We start from the raw sequence: 24,898 nt of genomic DNA on the forward strand, positions 1-24,898 counted from the left end.
GAAGATCATTGGTAGATAAATAAAAATATAGCAGATTTGCAGTAAGAAAAAGATGCAGCAGCATCTTCACATGTTAAGTTATTGCAAAGGATACAGTTATTCACCCTGTGCAATAACTGAACATGTAAACATGCTGCTGCATCTTTTTCTTACTGTAAATCTTTAACAGACAGCTGAAGTTGATTCCTAAGGGACAATCAAAACAGACAATTTAGATTAGAATGAATGGAAGCAGTGTGGTCAGGACCCTAGGTTAAAGGCCCTCTATCGGCTAGCCTTCACCCTGATATAGTGACCTTGAACCAGAAGCTGAATCCCTCTGGCTTCAGGGTCTCTGTTCTTTGCTGATGCTACAGTCTGGCATCCCCATGGAAGAGGACCAAGCAAAAGGAGAGTTAATTCTCAGAGAATTAAAGGATAATAAAGGAGTTTTGTTTTTTTACAAGCTGGGTTTTATTTTCGTACTTTGTCATTGTGCATATCAGTCATATCATTTTACCCACCGGACTCATTGTGGAGATTTTGGACACAGAAGCATCGCTATAAAGCGCTTCACTACAGCGTCTTATAACATGTCCTTTCAACAACAAAAACAAAAAACCCTAGTGCCTCAGTTACACTGTGTACATGATTTCTCATTATCTATGACTTATCAACTATAACGGTGAGGTAGTTCTTCAATGGGTACTACAATGGCTAATTCCTGCAAGTAGTTCCTGCTCATCAAAGCCATGGACCATTGTAATGGACGTTTCGGTAATGTTGTTTTCACTTCCAATATTCATAGTTTAGATAACTAGCCAGTAACACACGATGCTTGTTTTGGTTTCCACAAAAGACTCTGCTGTAGATATCAACACCAATATGCACGATGGCAAAAAAAACAAAACAAAACAAAACAAAACAAAACCCGGGAATTATCCATTAGCAATGCCCCTTTATTTGGTCGAGTTTTGCTTAAATTGTGTTATAACACAAAGGTTGAGGATCACCTACAACAACATCATGAGGGCAGGTGGCAAGCTGGTACATCAGGTCAGGCAGGGTTTTGACAGTGAAGGTAGATAAAATATGCAGTTAAAAAGGTATTGAGAGGATGAGAAAGGACAGGGAAGAAAAAGGAGGGATACAAAGGGGAATCCCTTCGTGTAGCCCGAAACCAAACGTTTTAACTCCTCTTCCAACCTCCTGCATTGGCCAGAAACCTGTTGAAATGAACCATGTCAATAGTCTGTCCAGGCTGATACAACATGACAGTGAAGTGACATGGCGTTCTGCAGTGCAAACTACACCGGGATGAGTTTCTGAAGCACTTCTGTCTAGGAAAATAAAAGAGCAGTTAAAATTCGAAAACAGGGGAGGATGAAATTGGAGCAGAAGATATCACTCCAGAAAGTGTTATTAGTAACGGATCACCCATTTAGTTTCGATTAGTATGATTAATCGAGATCCACCCGATGTGCCTCAGGAAGGAAACAAGTTCAGTGGTCCAAGAGGGAAGCGTTTGAAAGATCAAAAATGAAAGGAGGAGCAGGACCCAGGGTCTCCCCGTTTACCATAAAGGTTTGTTGTGAGGGGATAGCCCATCAAACCATATGTCATTCTCCTTTTGATCAACAGAACAAAGTTTAACTTTTACCCACTAGTAGAAGTCTGTCTAAAAGGGTGATAGAAAACGCTGTGGTTCATAATAACAGAGTTGCATAAAATTACGACAGAAGAATAGCTATCTCAGTTACTTAATGATGATGCAATAGCATATTTGGGGGGGGGGGCAGTGGCTCAGGAGGTAGAGCAGGTCGTCTGGTAACCGGAGGGTTGCCGGCTCGATCCTCGGCTCCTCCTTGCAAAAATGTCAAGGTGTCCTTGAGCATGACCCTTAACCACTAACTGCTCCCAGTGGGCTGGCTGGCACTTGCATGGCTGACACTGCCGTCGGTGTATGAGTGTGTGTCTGCGTGGCTGAATGGGAGGCATTCATTGGTCGCAAAGTGCTTTGAGTGGTTGTTGCAGCTAGAAAAGCGCTACATAAATGCAATTCATTTACCATATTTGTTATGGGGATCACTCTTCTTATTGCAATTCTGAATGAAGCTTGTAGTGTACCACCTTTGCACATATCACTTTAGGAAAGCAGCCATTCTTTGCTTCCAAATAAGATAGAAATGGCATGAAGAAATAGATAGGGATATTCTGTCAACCTAGAAAACTAGTTCAAACCCACAAACCTAGTTGGAGTGCCAATTTATGATGTATCGCTCTACTATGCCAGTTGCCAACACTCATTCCCTTCTGTTAATTACTAACTCCCTTGTAAATCGCTTTGCCTCGAAGCGTCTGCCAAATGAGTCAACGTAAATGCTCGAGGGTCTCTCAATCATTCTGACCGTCTCATTCAAATTAATTTCAAAGGCTAAACTTGCTAAATAAATACACCCATGGCATGGTCTATGTTCAATGGTATAATCTGTCTTGATGTTGTCTTTCCAACAAGCCATGTGACAGAACTTATCAAAGGCATAATTTACTGAGAAATGTACCTTAAGATGTACCTCAGATCTCATCACCCCTTATCCCACTTCAAGAGAGGGGCAGAGGACCAATTAAAACAAATGATGGTTTGGTTGAGGTCATGGTTCCCAGGACGGGAACCAGGGACTGCAAGAGACCTAAGAAGTGATTCTAGGGGTCCTCCGGTGAATTACATCATAGTTAAATTTCATCTTTCATCGACTATAAGATGGCACAATGACAAAATGTCAAGATGACTTTCATAGGTCCTGTCCTTACTGTTATCCCCCAATCTTCACTTAGAGACAATTGATTATTCTGTATGAACTCGCGCCTACTTATGAAAGTCTATTCAAATTGGATTTCTGGAAGCAAAATCTTGCCAAAGGGTAATGTGCGGTCTCAAAAAATATGGCCTTCATTCAGTCAAAGCCCATCTGGGAGCCACCATCGTGAGAGGTCTTCAGTTGCACCACAAAAATATGTTCATCAGTGACGGCATGAATCCGAATTCACAATGCATCTATTTGGCTGTGTTTTACTCCTGTAGCAAAAAGATGAGACTATTTCTATGAGACACGTTCCCCAATAAATAAGGCAGAGATTTTCGGGATTGATTTGGAATTCCGCCCCTTCACTGACCCCTCCGTGGAAACGGCTTTGGAGAAGATACCGCACTGTGGAGCTGTACAGCATTTCAATGGATGTGAAATTCCAGTCTTCAAGATATTCAGGAGTTTTCATTGGTTGTTAGTCATTCTATTTTGTGAAAAAAGGCTTTGTGAAATCCTGAACATGTCACCTGGCCGTTGACTATCGCACATGACTGAGGTAGTGAATGTTTAATTATTGAAAAGAGATGCGACGGCTCGATTTGGGGGGAGGCAGACTTCGACGGGGAAAAAAAAGAGCGACCTCTTTATCTCCTTTTTATTTCACATTAGCAACAGTTCCGACAAAACTGAAACCTTGGGAGCAGACATAATGGGAACCAAAGTTTCTTTTCTTCTGAAGTACAAAACCCCACCCCCCCCAAAAAAAAACAATAAATAAAATAAACACAGGAAGAGGAGGAGGTAGAAGATTAGGAACGGAGAGGGGAGTAGGATTCGGGGGAGATACAAGCACAAGCGCCATGGCAACACATAGAAAGAGGAAGAAAAGAGTTACCCATAAGTAGCCGCCGTTTCACCCGCTTGTCCACATCAGCTACTGACGTGGCATTGAACTCAGAGCTCTCAATTGCAGCCTCATCTTTCTCTAAAACACAAGTGACAAGGGGACAAACAGTGAGCAGCAGGTTAATGAAGAAGCCCAAATGACCAGACCTTCAGCCCCTCTTGGCGTTTGAGCAAAAAAAAAAAAAAAGAAAACAAACAAAAAGAAATTCAAAACAGAAAAAAAAAACAAAGCCAAGAAGCAGGAAGCAATGAAGGAAGCGCCAAACCCCCTGTTAGAGTGTTAATCCCAAAAACAAATGACAAATCCCCCAGAGCAAATAAAGAGAATGAAAAATGACCAGTACCAGTCTTGAGCTTCCAAAATAAAGCGGTAGATGGGTGGGTGGGTAGGTGGGTAGATAGGTAGGTAAATGGGTAGATAGGTAGATGGGATGCGGGTAGATGGGTAGATAGATGGGTAAACAGGTAAACGGGTGGGTAAGCAAGTGGGTCGGTGGGTAGGTAGATGGGAAGGTAGGTTAGGTAGGTGGGTAAATGGGTGGGTAGGTAGAGGAGTTGGTAACTAGATGGGTTGGCAGACAAGTGAATAGGTGGATATGTTAGTAGGTAGGCTGATGGGTAGTCAGGTAGATAGGGTGGTAAGTACGTAGGTGGGTGGGTACATGGGCAGGTAGGTAGGTATGTAGGTGGGTAGGTAGGTAGGTAGTTAGGTAGGCAGACTGGTGGGTGGGTAAGTGGGTAGATACATGGGTAGGTGGGGAGTTTTGAGGGGAAACAATTGGGGGTATTAAAACATCCAAATAAGGGGGGGGGCTGTGTGCGTGGGGGGGAGTTATCTCAGATATTGACGTTGCTGTTGTCGCTGGTGGTGATTCTGTCTTCCATATCAAACGACCACGCACATGTCAGCAATGATTTCCCCCCCGCAATACGAAGGAGGAGGAGGAAGAGGAAGGAGGAGGAAGAGTAGGAAGAGCAAACATGTCCAAGACAAGCTGCTTAAGTGTGGGCAGGGGAGGAGGAGGAGGAGGATGAGGGTGGGGCTGGGAGGGGAAGAAAGGCTGACGATGGCACTCAAAGAAGAGACGGAGGAGCGATGGACAGACAGATTACACAGATCTGTCACACTCGATCACCCGGTATGGCAAGTTGACAAACGAAAGAGTAACATAACAGTGATAGAGAGAGAGAGAGAGAGCGAGACAGAGAGAGAGAAGAGGACATGGGAAAGAGAAAGAAGAAAGAGAATATTATTCAGTCCCATCATGACCCATAATGGGAGTATATGAGCGGAGGAGGGGTGGACACAGAGAAATGGACTCGGGGTGAGGGAGTAGGGGGGGGGGTGGCACACAGGGGAGGACATGCACAGAAGAAGGAGGTAGTCTGGAAACAGTGCTGGTTGCCTGTTTGTCTATGGAACACATCACAACTGGCTTTAACAGTCAACGCTGGAAAACCACGGCCCTAAGATGGGCGGGCGGGGCGGGGCAGGGGTGGGGGTATGGGGAGGGGTGGGAGGTGGGAAAGAGAGGGATGTGAGGGAAGGGAAAGGAATGGTGTTGGGAAGGCGAGAGGATGACTAAAGGCGGCATGCGGGTGATGCACTGAGTGGTGGTGTTACCCTGCATTAGCGTGGCTTGGTGGGCGGGGCTGGAGTGGGGGCGCTGATAGTACTGGAGGGGACGGCTGTTTTTTCTCATTTCTTTTACCGTGTTTCACTGACATACTGGGCCCTGATTACGAAGAAGCGTCCATGAAGGAATCGGGGAGTTCAGGGCCGACGCCACCCTCTGCTATGGTGCTGTTGATACTGTGTGCCGATGTATGTGATGTAAACATGGAGGGAGTTTTCAGATAATTAATGTCCCCACCATTGCCCACTACACTCTCTCTGTCTCTCTCTCTCTCTCTCTCTCTGTCTCTCTCTCTGTCTGTCTCTCTCTCTCTGTCTCTCTCTCGCTCTGTTTCTCTCTCTGTCTCTCTCTCTCTCGCTCTGTTTCTCTCTCTCTCTCTCTCTCTCTCTCTCTCTCTCTCTCTCTCTCTCTCTCTCCTCTCAAGCACTTGATAGACAGTCTGGAGGACTCTCTTGGGTACACTTAGGGGTGAATAGAGGTGGTGCTCAAATGACATGTGTGTGTGTGTGTGTGTGTGTGTGTGTGTGTGTGTGTGTGTGTGTGTGCACAAACGCATGTGTGTTGTTATTTTTGTGCAATTGTTGGATCAAAAGCTTACCAGTGTGTGTGCAAGAAATATATGGTTGTGTGTGTGTGTGTGTGTGTGTGTGTGTGTGTGTGTGTGTGTGTGTGTGCACAAATGCATGTGTGTTGTTATTTTTGTGCAATTGTTGGATCAAAAGCTTACCAGTGTGTGTGCAAGAAATATATGGTTGTGTGTGTGTGTGTGCATGTAAATGTGTGAGGGAAGAGCATTTAAGGAACGCTAACACATGTAACTGAAAATGTGTGTGTGTCTGTGTGTGTGTGTGTGTGTGTTTGAGACAGAGAAAGAGTGAGCAAGAAAGAAAGGGAGAGCGAGTGAGAGATACAAAGAGAGAGAGAGAGAAGAGGTTGTTTGAGAAATGGCGAGACATGGCCGGGTTGAGAGGAGCCCGGGCCACACCTCTAAGCAGGTTGTATTGGACTGGACATTTATGGGCTGACTTTGCCGCAGGCCCACGGGCCAGAGGAGCGTTTGTGGCGTCTTAACATGCCACAGTCATGGACGACGCTCGAGTTAATCCACTGAACACTAGCACGGCGAACAGGAGAGGAGAGGAGAACGAGAACCAATGCACTGGGGGAAAACAGGAGGACCAGAGCTGCTAGTTACCATGACACACTGCAGCTCCAAAACAACGGAAAACTGAAAGAGGTAGTAACAACTAGAGTATATATACTGTAACAAAATGATAATAACGAACACACTACTGACCGAGTAAAACAACAACAACAAAGATCGATAAAGGGAGAAAACCATACAAATGCAAAGCGGGCTCTCCCATGCAGCCAGACAGGCAGACGACAGACAGTCAGAAATCAGACCGGCTTCGGGTTAGTTCAACGAGGCCGACAGACGAGGGGGGGACACACAGACACACACACACACACACACACACACACACACACTGAACACAACAGAAATGGAGAATGCTGTTGGGATGTCGCGGCGGTAGTGTGTTACCAGCTCTGACGGGCGGGGTTTGTGTCCATCTCTATGTGAGGTGTGGGTGGGGAGGTGGGAAAAGGGTCGACCGGGTAAAGGAGGCAATGGGCGGAAATGAGCCGAGATGAGTGAAAAATGGCGGGGGGGGGGCATCAATTATGTATTGTTAGGTTTTTATTGTTTGGTCTGGGGTTTCTTTTAAGGCAGGGCTGAACGCCAACAGGGTTGAGGTGGTTATTTGGGTTTTGTCAGAGATGTGAAGAGGAGGAGGAGGAGGAGGAGGAGGAGGAAGACAGAGAAGGGTGGGGTTTGGTTTTAGTGCGAGCTCTATGTAAGACCAGGCTGCAATTGAGATATCCATTCTAATAGGTGTCACCCCCCCCCACACCCCCACTCCACCCCACTACATATACCCAGAGTTCTTCGTTTTTGTTTTAGTTTTCTTTCTCTCTTCGTGTACAGCGCTTATTTCTCTCTTTTCGGGGAGAAGGAGAGCCCCCCTCCTTTCCAACGCTCTTTTCCTTTTCTTTTCCCGTCAACATGAATGCTCGGACAAGACAGGCAATCAGTTAACTATCACCAGAAAGCTGAAGGAAGGAGGAGAAAGAGGAGCAGGAGGAAGGGGAAGGAGAGGTGGAAGAGGAGGAGGAGGAGGAGCAGAGGGACAGCGCTACACAGAAAAGGGGGAGGGGGAGGAGGGTGGGGGACGGGGGCAGGGGCGGGGTGGAGGGGAGGTCAGAGGTAGGCCCACAGAGCAGCTGGGACACTCGGACCACAAACACAAAAAGGTCCTTTCTCTCATCCAAGTATCAGAGAGAGAGAGGGAGAGAGGGAGAGAGAGAGAGAGAGAGCGAGAGGGAGAGAGGGAAAGAGAGAGTAAAGACATAAGAAGCGAGGGGAGAAAGAAGAGATTTTCCCGCTTCTCAATCCTCATGCTGCCTTCTTTTTGGCAGCCTTTCACAGCTGACGTTAGCCTCTGCTCCTCCGGACGGCTGAAAAAGGAAAAGGTTATCGACACACAACATGGTTTTGTGTTTGATGTTGGGAAAGATAGATGGACAGAGAGAGCGAGAAAGAGAGAGAGAGAGAGAGAGAGAGAGTGTGAGAGAGAGAGAGAGAGAGAGAGAGTGTGTGAGAGAGAGAGAGAGAGAGAGAGAGAGAGAGAGAGAGCGAGAGCGAGAGCGAGAGCGTGAGAGAGAGAGAGAGAGAGAGAGAGAGAGAGAGCGAGAGCGAGAGAGAGAGCGAGAGTGTGAGAGAGAGAGAAAGAGACAGAGCGAGAGAGAGCGAGAGTGAGAGAGCGAGAGAGAGAGAGCGAGAGTGAGAGAGCGAGAGTGAGAGAGCGAGAGAGAGAGAGCGAGAGAGAGAGCGAGAGTGAGAGAGCGAGAGAGAGAGAGCGAGAGTGAGAGAGTGAGAGTGTGAGAGAGAGAGAGAAAGAGAGAGAGCGAGAGAGAGTGAGAGAGAGAGAGAGAGAGAGTGAGAGAGAGAGAGAGAGAGAGTGAGAGCGAGAGTGTGAGAGAGTGTGAGAGAGAGAGAGAGCGAGAGTGAGAGCGAGAGAGAGAGCGAGAGTGAGAGAGAGAGAGAGAGAGAGTGTGAGAGAGAGAGAGAGAGAGAGAGAGAGAGAGAGCAATATCTTTCCAGTGTTCTAAAACAGCAGCAAGGACAAGCACACAAAAAAGCAGTTTTTACGTGTGAGAGTGTGTGTGTGCGTGAGTGTGTGCGTGAGTGTGTGCGTGAGTGTGTGTGTGTGCGTGCGTGTGTGTGCGTGAGTGTGTGCGTGAGTGTGTGTGTGTGCGTGCGTGTGTGCGTGAGTGTATGCGTGAGTGTGTGCGTGAGTGTGTGTGAGTGTGTGTGTTCAACAGTAATAAGAAGCATACAGCTGACAGACAAATCTCCAGTTAAAACAAACCGGAGGTCATTTTGGCATCGTGAAAAACAGCCGATCTCATTCAGACTCCTCAGTCACCAGCCCAGCCACCACGCCCCCTCTGGCGGACGGCGTGGCAGCGACCCATCAACCTGCATGTAAAGAAACCTGCCCCGACTGTGACATCCGCTTGTTCCTGCGCCGCTTTTGTGCAGGATGCGACCGCGCGAGTCGTCGGCCTGCTCCTGCGTGGACGCCGTGAGTGCCAAAAACAAAAGAAGGGTTATTTTCAAACTAAATCCGGCTGAGTGCTGTCTGTGCACGTTTAGACCTCAGGATCCCGCTTTGGGTTTAGTCGCCGTCGGCTGCACGCCGCTTTCAGGGTCACGCAATAAGCAGTGGCATAAAGGACATTCACTTAAACTGCTTATACTTTACATTACTCCCCACAACTTTCCAAGCACCATAACCTCTTGGATTTTTGAATAATTACCTGATTTCACTTTCTTTTTTTAACTTAAGTTCAGGTGATTAACCTACCTTGAGACTCTGCTTCTCTGGCGAACATTTCTGTCACCGTTAGGAAGTCACCGATTGTTTGAGTTGTGTATGCAAAACAATCTTGGCTGCAGGGATAATTACATTCTGTTGTGCGATGTGTGCAACTTCTAAAACCAATCCACGTTTTCAGCTAACATCCCACAATCATATCAAAACTCCGGGTGGCGTGGCGGTCTATTCTGTTGCCTACCAACACGGGGATCGCTGGTTCAAACCCCCATGTTACCTACAGACACAATCGGCCGTGTCTGCGGGTGGGAAGCCGGATGTGGGTATGTGTCCTGGTCGTTGCACTAGCGCCTCCTCTGGCCGGTCGGGGCGCGTGTTCAGGGGGGGGGATAGTGTGATCTTCCCACGTGCTACGTCCCCCCTGGTGAAACTCCTCACTGTCAGGTGAAAAGAAGCGGCTGGTGACTCCACATGTATGGGAGGAGGCATGTGGTAGTCTGCAGCCCTCCCCGGATCGGCAGAGGGGGCGGATCAGCAACCGGGACGGCTCGGAAGAGTGGGGTAACTGGCCGGATACAATTGGGGAGAAAAAAGGGGGGAAATCCCCCCCCCTCCAAAAAAAAAGAAAACTCGGGGCAACATATAACGGTGACTAAATGTGCACAGTGATGGAGCGAGCTGATTTGCACAACATATACTGAGGTGAACGGAAACCAGCGCCCGCCTGGAGGGCCAGGAAAAATAGATCTAGATGTCTAACAAACTCATGTATGCTTTGGAAAACGGTTGACAAAAATGTAAAGTATATGCTACTACTATTACCACTACTACTATTACTACTACTGCTACTACTACTTTCGGCTGCTCCCGTTAGGGGTCGCCGCAGCGGGTCATCGGTTTCCCATCTCTTCCTGTCCTCTACATCTTCCTCTGTCACACCAGCCACCCGCATGTCCTCCCTCACCACATCTGTTAACTTTGTCGCTTTCACGTCATCGTCATATAGATATGAGAAGTACCACGTACCTTCCAATGCAATGCAATGCAATGCAATGCATGTTGAAGGGCCATACTGGGTTGTTTTTTTGTTGTTGGTGCAGGTTTTAGACGTGCAAAAAAAAAACAAAACCCCAATATGGCCCTTTAACACGCATTGCATCGCATTGCATTGCAATGCGATGCAATGCGATGCAATGCAATGCAATGCAATGCAATGCAATTTAAGGTATGTGGTACTTTGTATATGTATATGACAATAAAGTGAACTTGAACTTAACCCACCCAAGAGGTTGTGGGCTCAGCGCTGGATCGCTGGGCCAGAACATGTGTTATATTCCACCGAAAGGTATGTGTGATGGATTCTCTTTGAGTCGTAGTGGAATGGGGCTTTCGAAAACAAATTCCAAAAAAACGGAATACCGAAGAGCCCGAACGGGGGCGAGGGTGAAAAAACAGCATGTTTTAACTGTTGTGGTTGGCCTCAGCTTTTGCAGCCCTGCGTTCTCGGCGTAGCTTTGGTGCTCAGGGGAGGCGGTGGAGGTGCTACATTACTGTCTTCGCCCACACCTTCTCCCATTGACGCCAAGAGCTTTTTTTTTTCCTGGATCCTAAAAAAAAAGTGAGACTTGGAAAAAAATTTGAAAAAAAAAAGTAGCGGAAAATCAAGATTTGGTGGGACTGGGACAAATCTGGTAGCAACTTGATTGATCGATTGATTGAGAAGGACGGAAAAGGCCGAGGGCCAAAAAGGGGCAGTTTCACTGATGAGGTACAGGGTTGTCTGTGTAGCTGCCTAACTCAAACGTTAATCAGATTGTCATTTAATAAGAATAATAACGTACAGCTTTGATGTGAGTTGATGGGGTTTGCCAATCTAACGGCGCGTCGTGGTCTTGCGCTACGCTAACTGAGCTGGGATTGGTGAGCGTGCTACTACATGTCTTCTGATTGGTGGAGCCGACCCTTGACTGACGTCCAAACCGCCGCTGATGTGTCAGGGAGACGGCGGCGTGACTTAAAGAAGATACTGTGGAAAACAGACTTTGCAAATGAAAAAACAGAGACTCTATCTGTTTTTCAGTGTATGTCCGTGAGTGGAAGATGGAAGAAAAACAAAGCAAAATGAGGACCTTGAGGAGCCCCCACTTACCTGGAACCGCTCACCTCTCGTCGACTGATTAGAAAAATAGCAAACTGTAAAATAATTTCCTCTGTGATTAATGTTAGGACACATGAGCCCGGCTACATTGATGTGGTGTGTGTAAAATGTCCTGTTTGGCAGCAAAGGCGGCCTCTCAGGGCCTGGCAGAGTTTCCTGCGTGGACTAGGAGAGATCTCTCAGATGATGAATATGTTTTTCACAGTTGGAGAAATGTCAGTCAATATTTTCCACCAGCTAACTGACTGATCTCTCCTTAATGCCCTACCTATTGCTGTTCATTCCTTGGCTCTGACACTTTGGGATAGTAATACACGCTCCAGGAGCTGATAATCATGGTGTGCGTGTGTGTGTCTGTGTCTGTGTGTGTGTATGTGTGTGTGTGTGTGAGAGAGAGAGAGAGAGACAGCTCATAAGTGTTCATGGGGGGAGTAGGAGACAGAGACAAAAACAGAGACTGAGAAGAGGGATCTGCAAGGTTTTCTATTTCTTCGGTATTTAGAAAGTGTAGCCGGTGTCGTCCCGCTCTTTGACTTGTGCCGAAGCACTACGGCACTTTCGAAGAAATCACTTGTAAAAACTTAAGGTTTTGCTTTCTTTTCGGCCATCCGAGGCTTCAAGGAATGGTCTTGCAGCTAGCTGAGACAGACGTGAGGGTCGCTGTTGGAGTATACTACGGTTGTCCTGTATGACGTTTAAGAAACAACCATCTGCAGTATCAGTTCAGTAGAGATACAGGATACATGCAGGAGGGCAGCATTTGTTAAATGGCTTCCACTGTGTAGAGCACTAGCATGGGGATAGACGAAGGGTAGATGAGTTGCAATGCAGTATTCACATCAGCATTTCTTGGTCGCGGGTTGCAGCGGGCTCAGATAGTGGCACTCCACCCTCCGCGATGCCACTACCGACGCCTGACCATAACAAATGAGGAAATAAGCATTGACTTTCATCACTTTATGGCAGAGGTCACACACAACGTGGCAGTGTCCTGCAGAAGCGGTCTGGTTTCTCTTCTCAGGGTGTCTCTGTGTTTGCCTCGGTCTCTGTGAGTCTGTGTCTTTTATGGTGGGGGGCATCGAACCAAGACGGGGCCCCGAGGGAGGATTGGAAGACCTTAATGAGCCGAAAAATGATGCCACCCCCCAAACACACACACACACACACACACAAATAAATGCAAATACACTACGCAGACACCACAACCCATCCTTTACTCCTCCTTTGCCCTCTCTCTCTCTCTCTCGCTCTCTCTTTGTGTAAACAGCTGTGAGCATATGACAGCTGTGTGTGTGTGTGTGTGTGTCTGAGTGTGTGTGTGTATGTATGTGTGTGTGTGTGTATCTGAGCGCACAAAAGGAAGCCATCGTGGTCGTCACTCACCGATGCAGGTCTTGCTGTCGGTGTGCAGGGCGTACTTCTGATGACAGCCGCACACTGGCCCCACATCCGTGTCATCACACGTGTGCTGGCAGCCGCCGTTTCCATAGTTACACGTCACTGGCAACATACAAGAATTGTGAGAGCTAAATATAGGAACACACAAACACACACACACACACACACACACACGTATGCAATGCATACATGAACACAGATGAGGGAGTAGGAGTGAGGAAAGTTAAACGGTCAAAATTGTGAAAAATCTGAAATGCATATTTTGCAACTTGCAGTTCTTAATTAGCGTTTGTTTTTTTTTTTGTCCTCCTTTTCCCCCCCAATTGTATCCGGCCAATCACCCCACTCTTCTGAGCCTTCCCCGGTCGCTGCTCCACCCCCTCTGCCAATCCAGGGGGGCTGCAGACTACCACATGCCTCCTCTTGATACACGTGGAGTCGCCAGCCGCTTCTTTTCACCTGACAGTGAGGAGTTTCACCAGGGGGACGTAGCACATGGGAGGATCACGCTATTCCCCCCCAGTTACCCCTCCCTCCCGAGCAGGCGCCCCGACCGACTAGAGGAGGTGCTAGTGCAGCGACCAGGACACAAACCCACATCCGGCTCCCCACCCGCGGACACGGGCTATTGTGTCTGTAGGGACGCCCGACCGAGCCGGAGGTACCGCGGCGATTCGAACCAGCGATCCCCGTGTTGGCAGGCAACAGAATGGACCGCTACACTTCCCGGAGGCCTTCATTAGGGGTTTTTTTTAGGGAGTTGCTCCTTATCTGATGCGAGGGTCTAAGGGCAGGATGTTGTGTCGCTGTAAGGCCCCGTGAGGTAAATTTGTAACTCGTGATAATGGGCTTGACTGGTCTTTAATATACTTGCATTTTCATTACTCTTGCTTTCAATTCACAAGTGATTTTATCCCATTTAGTTTTATCGTGAAAAGTGTTTGTCACGCCAACCCTCAACCCCCCCCCCCACACACACACACACATACTGACTGTCAGCAATAGTGTGTGCCAGAAAAGGGTGAAAGAAGAGACTGAAGAAAGAAAGAAAGAACGCATGAACAAAAGGGAAAGAAAGAAAGGGAAAGAAAGAAACAAAGAAAAAAGTAAGAACGGGAAAAAAGAAAGAAAGAAAGGGAAAGAAAAAGAAAGAAAAAATGAAAAAGAAAAAGAAAGGGAACGAAAAAGAAAGAAAGAAAGAAAGAAAGAAAGAAAGAAAGAAAGAAAGAAAGAGAAAGAAAGAAAGGGAAAGAAAATGAAAGAAAGAAAAAGAAAGGGAACGAAAAAGAAAGAAAGAAAGACAGAAAGAAAGAAAGGGAAAGAGAAAGAAAGAAAAGAGTGATGGCGGCAGACAGAGAGGAAAGGAAGCACCTCCACATAACGATGGAAAAGGGGGAAAGAAAAGAAAGGAGGAAACAAGACGGCAATAGAGGCGAGGAAAGAGGGTAAGAGAAAAAGGGGCAGACAAGGTGAAAGACAGAAAACGAGGGAAAGGGGCTGACAGGAGAAAGTAAAGAAAAGAAAGGGACAGTGTGACAGCAAGAGAAAATGCAGGCGAGAGAGAGAGAGAGAGAGAGATGAAAAAAGTTTGGAATGAAGGAGAGAGAGGGAGAGGGAGAGAGAGGGAGAGGGAGAGAGAGGGAGAGAGAGAGAGAGAGATGAAAAAAGATTGGAATGAAGGAGAGAGAGGAAGAGATGTAAGAGAGAGGGCCGGGAAGAAGGGAGCCAGTAGAAGAAGAAAAAAAAAGAAAAACAGGAGAGGGAGAGGGAGAGGGAGAGGGAGAGAGAGGGAGAGATGTAAGAGAGAGGGCCGGGAAGAAGGGAGCCAGCGGAAGAAGAGAAAAAAAAAGAAAAACAGGAGAGGGAGAGAGGGGGAGAGGGAGAGAGAGGGAGACGGAGAGATGTAAGAGAGAGGGCCGGGAAGAAGGGAGCCAGTAGAAGAAGAAGAAAAAAGAAAAACAGGAGAGGAACAGAGAGGGAGAGGGGGAGAGAGGGAGAGGGGGAGAGAGGGAGAGGGAGAGGGAGAGAGAGGGAGAGGGAGAGGGAGGGAGAGGGAGAGGGAGAGAGAGGGAGAGGAAGAGATGTAAGAGAGAGGGCCGGGAAGAAGGGAGCCAATAGAAGAAAAGAAAAAAAAAGGAAAACAGGAGAGGAACAGAGAGGGAGAGGGGGAGAGAGGGAGAGGGAGAGGGAGAGAGAGAGGGAGAGGGAGAGAGAGGGAGAAGGAGAGAGAGGGAGAGGGAGAGAGAGAGAGGGAGAGAGAGGGAGAGGAAGAGATGTAAGAGAGAGGGCCGGGAAGAAGGGAGCCAGTAGAAGAAGAAAAAAAAAGAAAAACAGGAGAGGAACAGAGAGGGAGAGGGAGAGAGAGGGAGAGAGAGGGAGAGGGAGAGGGAGAGAGAGGGAGAGAGAGGGAGAGGGAGAGATGTAAGAGAGAGGGCCGGGAAGAAGGGAGCCAGCAGAAGAAGAAAAGAAAAAAAAAAGAAAAACAGGAGAGGAACAGAGAGGGAGAGAGAGGGAGAGGGAGAGAGAGGGGGAGAGAGAGTGCAGACCGATGCAGGGGGTTAGCCAGCCATAACAACTGTTTCTTTTATCGCACATTTCCCGCCGAGCTCGACGGGCCAGCGTGGCGTTCTGTCCCAGGCCGCTCATGAAATATCACCGCGGCGCTGGTTGCGGCGGTCTCCTCGCTGCACAGCGGGGACACATTAGCGTCTCGGACGATTTCACAACTGTGCGTTCTCACCGTCTTAGGAGAACACGTTGTGTTGCCAAACAAAGTGTAACTAAAAGCCTGATCTCCCCAAACAGCAGCTCTAAATTCCATGGCCGCAGGCGCTCGGTGGGAAGATGGGAAAAGTGGGGGGGATCAGAGGCGAGGACGGTCTTCGGAATTCTTCTCTCCGTCGGGGGGCGAGGGGCGAATTCTCTCCCGCGAATCCTTCGACGCTGAGTTAACGGTCGGGCCCCGGCCTGAAGCAGCTAAAACGGTGTTGAATGTCCGCGCTAATATTTCATAAGTGGGAGCCAACTGGAACCTGCTCGTCATTGCTATTACAGAAGTTCATCACTGGAACGGTTGCGGCCCTTCATCACTTTGACAGCAATAAAATGAGCCCTGTGAAACAAAGCGTTATTAATCGGCTGGTGTGCAAATAAGGAAGGTTCTGAGACGGAGCAGGATGTGACTTCGGTTCACTCTGTGAAGGACACGTTGCGTTTGTGTCCCTTTTTTAACGTCCCCTAAGATGTTGTGTATTTTTTGCTGTTAAAACATTACGTGTCAGACACACAAACGTGGATATACGTATGTTGATTTGAATCGGGGCGGCACGGTGGCGCAATGACTGGCGCGGTCGCCTCACAGCAAGCAGGTCCTGGGTTCGAGCCCCGGGGTAGGCCAACCTTGGTGGGTCGTCCTCTGCGTGGAGTTTGCATGTTCTCCCCGTGTCTGGGTGGGTTTCCTCCGGGTGCTCCGGTTTCCCCCCGCGGTCCAAAGACACGTAGGTCAGGTGAGTCGACTGTACTAAATTGCCCCTGTGATGGACTGGCGGCCTGTCCAGGATGTCTCCCCGCCTGCCGCCCGATGACTGCTGGGAGAGGCTCCAGCATCCCTGGGAGCCGGATAAGCTGTTTGGATAATGGAAGGATGAATCAAGTTGAGCGAATGGGGTTTAAATGTCTTGCTCTGGGATACTTTCGATAGGTACGGACACAGAGGGGAAATTGAACTTCACTGGGGAAAGTTCTTGCTAGCCGCTAGACGCCACTAGTCTAGTCAGAATCCAGAGATCGGGGGAGACTTCGTGGTCAGTTTGTCCGTCATGACCGCTCCCGGTTCCCAGCCACTTCGGCCCTGGTTTCTACGTCTCACGTCTTGTCCTGCTCTGACAGCCCCCATCCCAGTCCTGAGGCCCGTCCAGTTTTCCTCCGTTCCCCATTTACTCCTTATCTGTTGGGATTATTCTATCATGTGTCTGTGTATTGAAGTTTAGCTGGCCGGTTCAGTCGTTGTCAGAGCGTACCATGTCACCATTGTGTTACCGTGTGTCTACCACGCTCTCGTCATGTGTTCCCGACACCCTCGTGTTTCCTACCGGTAAACCTTTTGTTTCACCTGTTATGGCATCCGCATTTGGGCCCTCAATTCCTGCTCCCGCTGTGACATTGAGTATTCTCTCGTCTGCATGTGTAAAGGTGTGATTGTGCACATCTGTACCATGGTTTTCTATGGAGGTGTGTGGTTGCGCTTGTACAGTGGGAACCGCTTGCAGTGCTCCCATCCGTCCAGGACGATGTGATCACTTTAAGCAAGGTCAAGCTTTGTTTTCCCCTCACAGGACATCTATTTTTAACCTCTCTATTTTATTGGATTCAATTGACTGAAATATAGAAGCCTACCGTCGGTGATTTACGATAACAAAATATCAGCTGCAGCAAACTAGGGTTTTTTTTTTATTCCCCCCCCCCCTTTTTTTCTGCAGTCGCCAGTCACTTCTTTTCATCTGACAGTGAGGAGTTTCGCAAGGGGGATGCAGTGCGTGGGAGGATCACACTATTCCCCCCCCAAACAGGCGCCCCGACCGACCAGAGGAGGCGCTAGTGCAGCGACCAGGACACATACCCACATCCGGCTTCCCACCCGCAGACACGGCCAATTGTGTCTGTAGGGACCCCCGCCTAAGCCGGAGGTGACACGGGGATTCGAACCGGCGATCCCCGTGTTGGTAGGCAACAGAATAGACCGCCACGCCACCCGGACCCCCCCCCCCAAACCGGGATTTAAGAATAGACTAAATTCTACAGTACCCTAGTCTAGCACTGTCTACAGTAATGACAGTACGCTAAGGCCTAAAAGTGATTTTAATTAAATCTATGACCCTCGAGGCTATCTGGTGATTTTGAAGACCAAGTTTCGGGTTTCGAAAGTGGAGTTTTGCTATTAAACATCCTGTGAAACTAGAGGAGTGCACTCAGCAGAGTGAAGCTCTCCACCAGGCTGATCTCCCCTTCTCCGTACACACACACACACACATGGACAGAAAAACCAGTGTTTTTCCTGCCATTACGAGACTTTTGCGCAGCCCCCGAGTCGATTGAACGGGAAACAATAGTTGTTAAGATGCAGCGCTCAAACTAAAACATCTACCTAATAAAAACGCTTCGCCTGTCAGTGTGTGGATGTGCAGCCTGCTAGGTGGACCCTCACATGGATGCAACCAAGTCTGACATGAAATGACAGAGATCAGGCTGTCATTAAAAGACTCCATATGTGTTGAACCGTTGCAGTTTTCATGATGTAAAATAAATGAAGGTGAACGGCTGCTCTGCTGATTGACTTTCATTCATAAAACAACGGTAAGGAAACAAAGCTCAGCCATGGGAGGTGTTTTACTGTAGCTACTGAGGTGGTTTCCAGCTGAGACTGACTAATCCTGCTCTTGAAGTTGTATTTTTATAGCGGAGTTTTAACGGTGGAGACTACGGCACTTGCGTGTGGCGGCGAGGTGAATAAGGCGAATTACTGCCGGTTCATCCAGTGTTCCTCCAGTTCTCCTGTGCTGAGATCAGCAGAGAAGGATTTGCTGGCTTGCAAAAGACGATGCACTTTCAAGACTCTTACCCGAATGCGTAATGGTTTGGATTTGATGCTGCTGCCCCGATCCGACTCAAACATAGACGTGTGTCACGTAGGCAAACAGTTGACTCAGAGTGGGCAGCGATGGAAAGAAGCATCGGTCAAGCGAGCCGGATAGTGAATGAAGAGAGGGAGCGGCGAAGGCGAAAACAAATATTTTTTTGGAAGGTTTGCAATCACCGCAACCACGAGAGGTTCTTCATCATACAATCTAACTGTGCACCAAAATGACAAAATGATTAGACCAGTAGGTCTAGCAGTTTGCAAGATTAGCTGCACACACACAAAACCAATGCATAAAAAAAATTAATATTTCAAAATCAGATTGCCCCCAATTACCTTGGTTTTAAATTGTAAATATTATATTTCTTATGTATGAGTGACTCAAAAAGGTAACTCTAAGTGGACCATTTTATCACAATAACCAGATTATTTAGACAGCGTTAGTGGGCGAATGATGCTGCCTGATGACTTTTGATTAGTATGAGCGGCTAGTCACTATGACTTGGATTTCTACAGTACACGTGATTTCCAAAGGCGTGTACATGTGTGTGCATGTTGGAGCAGGGCGTTCTCGGGAAGTTAAGTGGTCAAAGGGTTGGGGTCAGGTGGGGTACGTACGTGTACAGTCCTTTTGGTTCTTGGCCAGTTCGAACCCTGGGCGACATTCACACGACACGCCCCCCTTGCCCGGAGCTTCCCTGCAGATGTGGGCGCAGCCATGGTCCTTGTTCATGCAGTTCATCCCATCTGGACAGAGAAGACAGACAGACAGACAGACAGACAGACAGACAGACAGACAGACAGACAGACAGACAGACAGACAGACAGACAGACAGACAGACAGACAGACAGACAGACAGACAGACAGACCGAGACATTACGTTGTTGTTTGTACCGCTGGCTGTTTTGTTTGCAAGCCTTGTTTTTGCATCTCGACACCTTTGTAAATAAGGATCCCTCCTCACTGGTCTTTCGAGGTAAAATAAAGGTTGAATGAATCAATGAATGAGAGAAAGAAAAGGGGGGCAAGGGCGTCCGGGTAGCATAGCGGTCTATTCCGTTGCCTACCGACACGGGGATCGGCAGTTCGAATCCCCGCGTTACCTCCGGCTTGGCCGGGTGTCCCCACAGACACGATTGGCTGTGTCTGCGGGTGGGAAGCCGGATGTGTCCCGGTCGCTGCACTAGCGCCTCCTCTGGTCAGTTGGGGTGCCTGTTCAGGAGGGAGGGGGAACTGGGTGGAGTAGCGTGATCCTCCCACGCACGCTACGTCCCCCTGGTGAAACTCCTCGCTGTCAGGCGAAAAGAAGTGACTGGTGACTCCACATGTATCGTAGGAGGCATGTGGTAGTCTGCAGCCCTCCCCGGATCGGCAGAGGGGGGTGGAGCAGCGACCAGGGCAGCTCGGAAAATAGGGTAATTGGCCAAGTGCAACTGGGGAGAAAAAGGGGGGAGGGGGAAGAAAGATTATTCAGTAATTGCATGAGTGTTCGATTCCTCCAGATCCCTAAAATCAAAATGAGATAGAAGGAATTTTGAAATTATAAAAGGCACAAGGTTGAACCTGAGTTTTACTTTTCCATGTTTTACGATCTGTTGGGAAAGGTCTTCTACCAGCTTGTTCTGTCATAAGAACTTTACAGACACATAAACTTCACTTCTTCTTCAAGCTCACCATTACCTGCCTGATTCTCCCACATTTGGCCGCTACACTGAAGATGTAAAAGGATGTGAGCTGTGTAATTTGTCCTTCCAGGCAGTAACCATTAAAGCGAGCAGCTACAAAAGCATGCACGCACATCTTCAGGATCTTTAAACCGGGAAAGTATGTTCCTACATATTTACCCATCTTCGTTGGTTTCTCATGGTGTTGACACTTATGCAGGTGTGTACTATTTTTTTTTGGGGGGGGGGGGGTTCTGCCCTTCTCCCCAATTGTATCCGGGCAATTGCCCCACTCTTCCAAGCCATCCCGGTCACTGCTTCACCCCCTCTGCTGATCCGGGGAGGGCTGCAGACCACCACATGCCTCCTCCCATATATTTGGAGTCGCCAGCCGCTTCTTTTCACCTGACAGTGAGGAGTTTCACCAGGGGGACGTAGCACATGGGACGATCACGCTATTCCCCCCAGTTCCCCGTTCCCCCCCGCACAGGCGCCCCAACCGACCAGAGGAGGCGCTAATGCAGCAACCAGGACACATACCCACATCCGGCTTCCCACCCACAGACACGGCCAATCGTGTCTGCAGGGACGCCCGAGGAGGCCGGAGGTAACACGGGGATTTGAACCAGCGATCCCTATGCTGGTAGGCAGCAGAACAGACTGCTACGCTACCTGGACGCCCAGGTGTGTAGTATTTCAAGGAAAACTTTTCCAAGACAGCACACATTGTGGTAACTGTTCATTGGTAGCTCTAGTACACACCGCAGATATCCTTTACTGTGATTACAGGTGCGCTGGATCTGCAGACACCACTCGCACGTCTCTTTTTACTGCGCCGCAATCAGCAGTGTAAGCAGCACGCTGAAGAACCGCACGTTACAGCATCGCTGCTATAATCACCTCTGACAGGGCTAACCAGAACCCTTTGGTCCAAATGGTGAGGGTGAGCTGGTTTGAAACTGAAGATCCATAAGCTTTCTGTCCTCCGTGACATGGAGCCTTACTTCCCAGTCTTGGCATAAATGCCCCTGTACAGCGGAGACAGGCTGAACATGCCAGGGTTATCAAACCTGTGTTTTCCTTTCCTAATTGCTAAAAGCCAGTTTCATGCTCTATCTGACATCCTGCCGGGAGCTCTCTCTCTCTCTCGATTTCCCTCTTTCTCGCTCTCACTCACTCATGCACACACGCACGCACGAAAATCCACACAAATTTCCTTGACTGCCATCATCATCAATTAACCCAAAGCTTTAATTACAACCCTGCTCAGACCAGGTCTCTCTCAACTAGTGCTGATCCAAGGCTCCGTCCTGCCCACATGGCTGTCCGTCCATCCACCCACCCATCCATCTCTGCACCCAAGCTGGCCTGATGCGAGTTCCCAGAGGAAAAGAAATGTAAGAACAAGGTCGACTCTTGAACCCCACATACTTCTCCGACATACTGCAGATGTGATCTGTTCAACACCTTTCTGAGCTAAAGACACACATCTCACATATCTCTCTACACGTGTGAACCTGAGAAATAACCTTTTACTTATCTCAATGATCCTAAAAATCACAGCTGCAGCATTTCTCTACGATGAAGGAGAGGCTGTTAAGAGCAGGACGCTTTTCCTTGGGGTTCAGCCCAGGTCTGCTGATTTAGAGAGCAGTCCGCTGCACTAATAACTAAAATGGGCCAATGTTTAAATCTTCATTAGCAGGAAGACGAGGAGGATGAGGACCAAAGGGGCCAAAGTTCTCCGGGGAGGCAAGCCGAGAGGGAGACACTGGCCAAAGACATCACAAAGCTCCAAAAAGGAGGCTGGAAAGAGCTGTCTGGGAGCGGAGGTCTGATTTGTGTGTGCGCGCACACATGTGTACCTGCGTACCTGCAACTGTGTGCTGAGGTTTATATGCAAGCCGATGGGGGTTATTAGTCTCTCGAAGCCAAACTAAATCTTGGCTGCTCGGGTTTTTGCAATGAAAGGTATTCGTTTGTCTGGAAAACATCCATTAAGAATCAATTAAGTCCAGAAACTGGAAGCCAGACCAGCTATTGAGGTACGGGTAGTGGCTTGCCGCAACGACCAGCGCTGTGTTTTGAAAACAACAGCAACAGCTGCAGCAGCAGGCGAGGCTAGTGTCGACGCTGCTATAGAGCTAGCTTCAGATATAGTTGTATCAAAGACACTCACAAAGCTGGCAAGACCATGAGTAGATGTAAAAACCAGTTACACGTGCCGAGCTGCTAGCGGTGGCAATGTTTAGGAGAACGTAACAGGGCTTGATTGATTAAAGGCCGATCCAATCGCTTGCAAAGGGGTTTCGGGTCTACACCCACTGACGATGCCCCTGATACAAACGGCTGCCTATAGAGCCTGGCTGGCTTACGTGGGGATTTTTACACCTTTTTCTCCCCAAATATACCTGGCCAATCACCCCGCTCTCCGAGCCCACCATCTCTGCCGATCCGGGGAGGGCTGCAGAGTACCACATGCCTCCGCCCATACATGCGGAGTCACCAGTCACTTCTTTTCACCTGACAGTGAGGAGTTTCGCCAGGGGGACGTAGCGCACGGGAGGATCACGCTGTTCCCTCCAATTCCCCCCCCCCCGCCCCCCGAATAGGTGCCCCGGCCGACCAGAGGAGGCGCTAGTGCAGCGACCAGGACACATACCCGCATCCGGCTTCCCACCCGCAGACACGGCCAATTGTGCCTGTAGGGACCCCCGACTAAGCCGGAGGTAACGCAGGAATTCAAACCGCCGATCCCTGTGTTGGTACACAACACAATAGACCACTATGCTACCCGGACGCCCTCCCAGTACACATCTTTTCACGGTAATTGCTGCACAATTTGCTAAGGAATGACTACTTTAAAGCAAAACCAATCGGTCAGCCCAGCTCCGGAGTTTTACATGCAACTGGGGAGTTGACTGGCCAACTTTTTTTACTTTGTTTAAATTACTTCTATAAAACAACCCCTGCAGATGTTAACCAGTGTAATTACACTTAAGTCAAGGGGCGTTTTTACACATTTCGCCTTCATGTTCTTGCGTACAGTAATGAAAGAGATCATCTGTCAATCTAAGCTGTGGTCACCTCCGCCGATCAGAAGTCATGGGACACTAATGTCAAAACTTTTGTTATTGGGCATCCGGGTAGCGTGGCGGTCTATTCCGTTGCCTACCAACACAGGGATCGCTGGTTCGAATCCCCGTGTTGCCTCCGGCTTAGTTCGGCGTCTCTAGTCAGAATTGGTTGTGTCCGGGGTGGGAAGCCGGATGTGGGTATGTATCCTGGTCGCTGCACTAGCGCCTCCTCTGGTCAGTCGGGGCAGCTGTTCGGGGGAGAGGGGGAGCTGGGGGGGAAATAGTGTGATCCACCCACGTGCTAAATCCCCCTGGCGAAACTCCTCACTGTCAGGTGAAAGTAGCGGCTGGCGACTCCACATGTATGGGAGGAGGCACGTGGTAGTCTGCAGCCCTCCCCGGATCGGCAGAGGGGGTGGAGCAGCAACCGGGATGGCTCGGAAGAGTGGGGCAATTTGCCAGATACAATTGGGGAGAAACAAAAAAAAAAAAAAGGGGGGGGGGTTAAAAAAAACTATTGTTATCACATCTCTACCGGCCCTAAGAAATGTATGAACACAACAGTCAGCCCTGCTGAAATTGTTTGGTCCGAGCCGGCATCCAGGAAAGTGAGTTAGTGCCCGTTTCCCAGTTCTGAACCATCAGATTGTCCGGATGACATAAAACCAACCGTAAAACCCCAAACAGGAGAAATTCTTTATAATCTAGACAATCTGGACAACCGATGAAGAAATACTACCGAGATTGTAGCTGACTAATTTGTGCTTTGTGCAGCATTAACGTGTGTTGGTTTGCACCCCAGCGATACTTGGCTTCAAAGACGCCCTTCCCGGCCCTCCTGGGTGAATAACGTCTGCTCGGTGGGGCCCAAGGGCCCTTCACGTGGCTCATTATGGAGCCATTCCCCCTGGAGAGTCCCCTTCACAAACAAAGGGCCTTTTCTAAATTGAACACTTCCATTCTCGCCGCCGACTCCCGAGAAGAGCGCTCCATCAACGTCCCAACTCAAAGGACGCAGGAAGTGAATGGAGACGCTGCGTTTACACGTCCGATTCACACAAACTTCAAACCAAACCCATCGCCCTGGGGTTTGGCACTTTATAAATTCGGACGGTATAGTTTGGCGCTTCCCTCACAGGACGGTCGTGTAACACAGGCCTTTCAGTCAAAAGACTACCGGCACAATGAAACCAGCAAAAAAGGATTCGGTACCAGAGTTCTGCAAAGCCTGTCTCGGCCCTGATTTAACTAAACTAAACTCGTAGGAAAGCAGTGTGTTTAAGTCCATCTATAGCCATTTTAAACACTGGCAAAGTGAAAATAAACAAAGAGAGTGTAAGAGAGCGAGAGAGCGAGAGAGAGCAAAAGAAGGCGAGAGAGACGTGGCGGAGAGAGAGAGATGGTGGAGAGAGAGAGATGGTGGAGAGAGGCCCAGGGACTCGGCACAATCTAACTTGAAATAGCAAACAGAGCCACGGCTGAGGTACCTAAACTCTCTCTCTCTCTCTCTCTCTCTCTCTCTCTCTCTCTCTCTCTCGCTCTCTCTCTCTCTCTCTCTCTCAACGTGTTGGATTTGATGAGGTAAGGTGTGGCAGAGAGGTAAAACCCCTACGACCACTAAGAGGCTAGACTATGTCAGACACAAAGATCCCATGACACATATAGTCTACATATTCAACCATATGTGATGTCAACACTGTTTGGATCCACGTCAGTATCGAGCCTCACAGACAT

The 24,898-nt window shown here is 48.7% G+C and overlaps 1 protein-coding gene across 1 annotated transcript in view; it reads right to left on the reverse strand.

Annotated features, from left to right (window-relative positions):
- scube1 (signal peptide, CUB domain, EGF-like 1) overlaps positions 1 to 24,898 on the reverse strand; it is a 130,765-nt gene that overhangs the window by 54,421 nt on the left and 51,446 nt on the right. Inside the window, exons 4-6 of the mRNA XM_056275832.1 lie at positions 19,041 to 19,169; positions 12,773 to 12,889; positions 3,682 to 3,771 (exon numbers count right to left, since the gene is read on the reverse strand). Coding sequence (XP_056131807.1) covers positions 3,682 to 3,771; positions 12,773 to 12,889; positions 19,041 to 19,169 — 336 coding nt within the window. The remainder of the gene's footprint in view (positions 1 to 3,681; positions 3,772 to 12,772; positions 12,890 to 19,040; positions 19,170 to 24,898) is intronic.

Source organism: Lampris incognitus, chromosome 3 (genome assembly GCF_029633865.1).
Source record: "Lampris incognitus isolate fLamInc1 chromosome 3, fLamInc1.hap2, whole genome shotgun sequence".
Classification (NCBI taxonomy): domain Eukaryota; kingdom Metazoa; phylum Chordata; class Actinopteri; order Lampriformes; family Lampridae; genus Lampris; species Lampris incognitus.